The sequence below is a fragment of the Cyprinodon variegatus genome, unplaced genomic scaffold (genome assembly GCF_000732505.1).
Source record: "Cyprinodon variegatus isolate N-32 unplaced genomic scaffold, C_variegatus-1.0 Scaffold902, whole genome shotgun sequence".
NCBI lineage: Eukaryota > Metazoa > Chordata > Actinopteri > Cyprinodontiformes > Cyprinodontidae > Cyprinodon > Cyprinodon variegatus.
In genome coordinates this window covers 126731-131973 of record NW_015151355.1, presented here as the reverse complement: position 1 = coordinate 131973, position 5243 = coordinate 126731, and the positions used below count along the sequence as shown (strand labels likewise).

Here is a 5243-nt window from a genome sequence, read left to right as displayed (position 1 = left end):
AGGGGTCCCTATGTCCTCCAGCAGTCTAAGCCTATAGCAGCATAACTGTAGCATTGCTGTCTCTATATTGATGTGGGGAAATCTACAGACAGGATAGATTTTAGTTATTCACTCTACAAAGCAGGAACACCAAATGCTTGGAAGATGGTGCTTTAGTTAGATAGAAGCAAAGGGAAACCTCTGGCTGGGAGAAAGCTTCTTTTCAACAGGGGAGGCGGGGACAGTCTGAGTGGAAGGACTGCAGCAGTCCTCACCCAGTCTACAACATCAAATTGCTTTGATAAAACATACCTGTATTAAAATCGCTATCTAAATAATATCTGCACAGACCCATATGTATGACCCACTTATTAGATCTTTTTCTATTTGTAAAAGAAAGTGAAATTCCTCATAATTTTCGTCCCATTTTTTCCTTCATTATGCTCTCCTTCATGTTGATCAGATAACTGGATAAAAAAAAGATTGAAGCTTGTAACATGAGAAAATGTGGAACGGTTCTAGGACTAAGAACTCCTTGCAGTTTCTTTTCTGGCCTTGCTCCTTTAATGCCAGAAGCTGCATCAGTCCGAGTCTTTAGAAAAATTGGATTCACTTTCAATTCAGGCGTACCGAAGTAGAGGAATGCAAAACAAATGACACAATCCTGACAAGACCAAACATGACATCGTTTCACGTCTAGCATCTACAAATTGAAAGTAAATGAAGGAATTTACTTTCAGTTGTCATTTTACACAACTTATTTAGACTTTTGGTTACTGATAAATAAATTGGATTTGTTATTAACACCTTCGTTTGGTATATTTTTCTTCCAGGTTTGTTCATGCTAAACCTTGTGTGCCGTGACCTGCTCCTCAGGAAAAACGTGCTTGAGCGTGTCAAGAGTGTGTTTCCCACCATCCTCTCCCAAAGGATCCCAGAGGAGATCAACGAAGTTCTTCTGTGCTTCCGAGAAGCAAAGGATGCCGACCGCATCCTTCCGTCCTTGAGCCAAGCAGCCAAGAATTTCCAGAGGACGTTGTCCTGTGGTACCGCTGACTCCAAACGAAAGCCACATATAGACATTGCAGAGATATTAAAAGACCTAAAATTAGAGTAAAGTTTTAAAGAAGCTTAAAATGCATTTGCTTAATGATAATATATCAATAATAAATAATATGGTACATTTTGTCTTTCACCTGCCTCTGGTTTCTGTTACACCCCACTGTGCACGCACCCTCAGGGGTGGACTTAGTAAATGTGGGGCCCTAGGCAACGACAGGTAGGGGGCCGTCTGAATATGGAAGACAACACATAAAACAGACCCATTCTACAGATAGAGAAATGTTAATAGAATAAACATACATTATTTGCTTACCTTTATTCCCTCTCTTCTTGTCCCTTTTCTTCTTGTTTTCCTCTCTATGTTTTGTACTCAGCTGACTTTTCATGCTGTCTCTAAAGGAATGAAAGATTTTCCTTCCTGTGTTTCCAAAAAGGCCAAAGTAAATAACCCAGTCCTTCTTTTCACTGTAGACAAGCCATGATCTGCTTATCTGTTCTCCATTTTTCATTTGGATGAAATAATAGCTGCATGAACCATGACAGCAGACAAGATAGAGGAGAGCAGGAGGCGGGGTTACCAATCTACTCGCTCTGGAGAGCAGAGTTCGCTGCTTTTAGATGTTGTCTCCAAAGTCTCCAGTAGCAGAAAAAAGTCTCTACATTTGGCGCTAGGTGCTTTTTAGAAATCAAAGTGCTAGAGGGGTCTGAAAAGTTGCTAATTATAGCGACTAAAGCGCTAAGTTGGCAACACTGCTCTTTGCATGGTTTGCTTTCAAATGGTTTGCTGCTGTCTGTTTGGACCTTTCTGAACATGTGCAGCAAATGGACTGATCCAATATGGTGGACACTGAAGCGGGGGCTGATACACACTTAATATTATCAGCGTTCTGATGGCATTTTAACAAAAGGATTTTTATCAAAAACAATGTCCACAAATAAGGAATAGCTGTATTAACCATACATGTACACTAAAGCTTTATGGGGGCCCCAGGAACTTGGGGCCCTAGGCATCTGCCTAGTATTGCCTAATGGTAAATGCGCCCCTGCTCTCCCTCACAGGCAAAGAATGCAATAGCGTTATTTACAGTGGATGAACTGTACACTCTGGCTCTAGTTGCCCTGTGGGATTTTAAATAGCTTCAACCCAGAGCTGTGATTGAGTCCAAGGTTTCTGCTAATTGGCTGCAAACTTTGTCTGTCTTCTCTGTTTTAAGGGGGGCAGGGGAGGGGTGCAGACAGACTGGTCTGTTCCTGCGCATGCGCAGAGTAGTTCACTCCGTTAGCTGTCAGTGCGACGTTTCTCCACTTTGTTTTCCAGGGAGTTTTTATTATCGGAGGAAAAAGGGGAACTAAGCAGAGCAGTTAGGAGTCTGAAGGAAGAAACGCTGTGAAGGTTTGCAGGTAGAAACATGCCTCCGGGAAACTTTCTGGAAGTTATTTTTGCTTCGAGAACCGCAGTGGAAGAGACCGACGGTAGAGTTTTTCCTTTGAGGCGCTAACGGCTGGTCCTGCCTTTAAAAGCAGCGCCAGCCTCCTTCATGTCACTTTTTATTATTTATTTAGATTTAAAATACACAAAGGGCGCGTTTTTCTAAGGGATATTAAAGTATGATAGTTGCGCTTTCGATTGGCGTGGAGTAGGGAAAACGGGACGAGAGGGGCTGGGAGGGTCGCTGCTCCCGTTGCGATGGGCAACCGTGGGATGGAGGAGCTGATTCCGGCGGTGAACCGCCTCCATGAAGCCCTGAGCTCCGCGGGGCAGAGCTGCTGCCTCCACCTGCCGCAGATCGCCGTGGTGGGAGAACAGAGCGCCGGAAAGAGCTCCGTGCTGGAGAACTTTGTGGGCAGGTGAGTCCGACCCCCCCCTCCCATCAAACCACCCCCCCACTGCACGTGAAGCTTCAGGTATGGGGGGTTAGGAGCAATATTTATGGTTATTTAACGTGTTTTAAGAGAAAAATAAGCGGGTTATTTTTTTTACTGTGTCATTCATTTATTTATAAAAATCTTACTCTGTTAAAAAAATATTTAGTACAATATTTAGCTCCAAACTTATTTTTATATTTATTAAAAAAAAATAATAATTTAACAAATTAAACTTTAGCTAGCACCAAGCTAGCTAAAGCAAAAATATGTATTTAAAAAACAAAAAAATTATTTGCAAAATAAATATTTATTTAACAAACTAAATATTTAGTTTGCAAATTAAATATCTAGTTTCAATATTTAGCTCCAAACTTATTTTTATATTTATTAAAAATATATATATATTTAACAAACTAAACTAGCACAAAGCTAGCTAAAGCAAAAATATTTATTTCAAAAACAAAAAAAATATTTGCAAAATAAATATTTATTTAACAAACTATATATTTAGATTGCAAATCAAACATTTGGTCTGTTAAATAAATATTTAGCTCCAAATTAAATATTTAGTTTGTTAAATAGATATATAATTTGGAGCTAAATATTTAGTTTGTAAATTAAACATCTAGTTTAAGTATTTAGCTCCAAGCTAAATATTTATTCTGAAAATTAGATATTTATTTTTTTAAGTAAATATTTTGCTCCAAATAAATTATTTATTTAACAAACTAAACTTTAGCTAACACCAAGCTAGCTAAATATTTAGCTTGGAGCAAAATATTGATTTCAAAAACAAAAAAAATAGGTTGCAAAATAAATATTTGTTTAACAAACTAAATATTTAGTTTGCAAATTAAATATTTCATTTTTTAAATAAATATTTAGCTCTAAACTAAACATTTCTTTAACAAACTAAGTATTTAGTTTGGAGCTAAATATTTATTTAAAAAACTAAATATTTAGTTTGGAACTAAATATTCAATTTGCAAAATACATATTTAGCTCCAAACTAAATACTTATTTAACAAAGTAAGTAACAAGTAATTAAAAAAAATAATAAATGATTGACACAGTGAAAAAATTACTTGGAAAAATATAACCCCCTTATTTTATATTAATATTGCTCCTAATTTTTGACTGCTTAACTTTACAAACAGCACACCATAACTAAATCATTTCATAGTGGGATGTCAGATTTATGGTGGGGTAATGATAATATTAAGATTTAAAAAAGTAAAAGCCATTACTGAATTAAATTTTTTATTGATGTGCAACTGCAAATTTTGATTTAAGAAAACACATTTCATCATAATAATGAGTGTTTTTGCTTTTAAGATACTATGCAGATAAACAGCTTCCTGCTAAATGTAGTGTCTTTGATGTCAAAACGCTCTCAGTGGTAATTTGATGCTTCCAATTCATATAAAAAATCTAAACTATCTGTACTCCACCTAAAAATTCATTCATTAATGGGGCTGCATTGTACATTTTCTTAATGTGGTTCATATTGTTAAAATGATTACAGCATTATACAGCATTTATTTTAACATTATTAGTCTATATCTGTTTTTTTAAGCTGGGACAGTAGGGTAATAATTAATATACTAGAATAATCTGCATTTTCTGAAAGAATACAGTGTTGATGCTGTTTTCCATAATCTTCCGCTGAAAGCTGGCATAAACAATTTAAAGTTAACAGGAGATCAGCTATATTGTAATATATTAGCAGAAAGCTTAATACCTCTTCTGAAAGACAGTAGAAGAAAAGGAAGTTGACAGAAAACCTACTGGATCTAATAAAGTAAAAACAAATGCTAGAAATATTGGTAAAGATAAACTAAAGAGAAACAGTTTCAAAAGCCAAAGTTACCTCAAAACTACTAATTGCTTAATAAAATTGATGAAATGTAATAATTGGAAGATTTTAAGAAGTTCAAGAACTAAAGAAGAATAACATGTAGGATAAGGCATTGAAACAACAAACTAAATATTTAAACAGTTGTTGAAACATAATGAATGAGCACAACTGAAATAAATACGAAAGTGAAAGCATGCTGCATCAACTTGACAAGCAGATGTTAACTTAAATAACCGGGTGGAAGACGTTGTTATTTTACAGAACAGAGAGTGGAATGATACTTTGGGGCTTGTTTTGTTTATTAAAGAAAGAAACAGAACTTTGTTCAATTAGAGAAAAAATAGCAAGAATATGTACAAATGGCAAAAGTCTATTTCAAGCAGTCACCTCTGGCTGAAAAACTAACAGGCTAAATGATACATAGGTCTTCTTGACCCAGAGGCGGATTTAAGAAATGTGGGGCCCTTGGCAAAGACAG

At 36.0% G+C, this 5243-nt stretch overlaps 2 protein-coding genes across 2 annotated transcripts in view; both read left to right on the top strand.

Annotated features, from left to right (window-relative positions):
* Positions 1 to 1153, top strand: part of mettl13 (methyltransferase like 13) — a 12475-nt gene extending 11322 nt beyond the window's left edge. Inside the window, exon 8 of the mRNA XM_015397980.1 lies at positions 813 to 1153. Within this exon, the coding sequence (XP_015253466.1) occupies positions 813 to 1096 (284 nt within the window). The 3' untranslated portion in view covers positions 1097 to 1153. The remainder of the gene's footprint in view (positions 1 to 812) is intronic.
* A 1163-nt stretch (positions 1154 to 2316) lies between these two features.
* The window catches only part of dnm3 (dynamin 3), a 47984-nt gene continuing 45057 nt past the window's right edge, over positions 2317 to 5243 (top strand). The window contains exon 1 of the mRNA XM_015398001.1: positions 2317 to 2889. Within this exon, the coding sequence (XP_015253487.1) occupies positions 2729 to 2889 (161 nt within the window). The 5' untranslated portion in view covers positions 2317 to 2728. The remainder of the gene's footprint in view (positions 2890 to 5243) is intronic.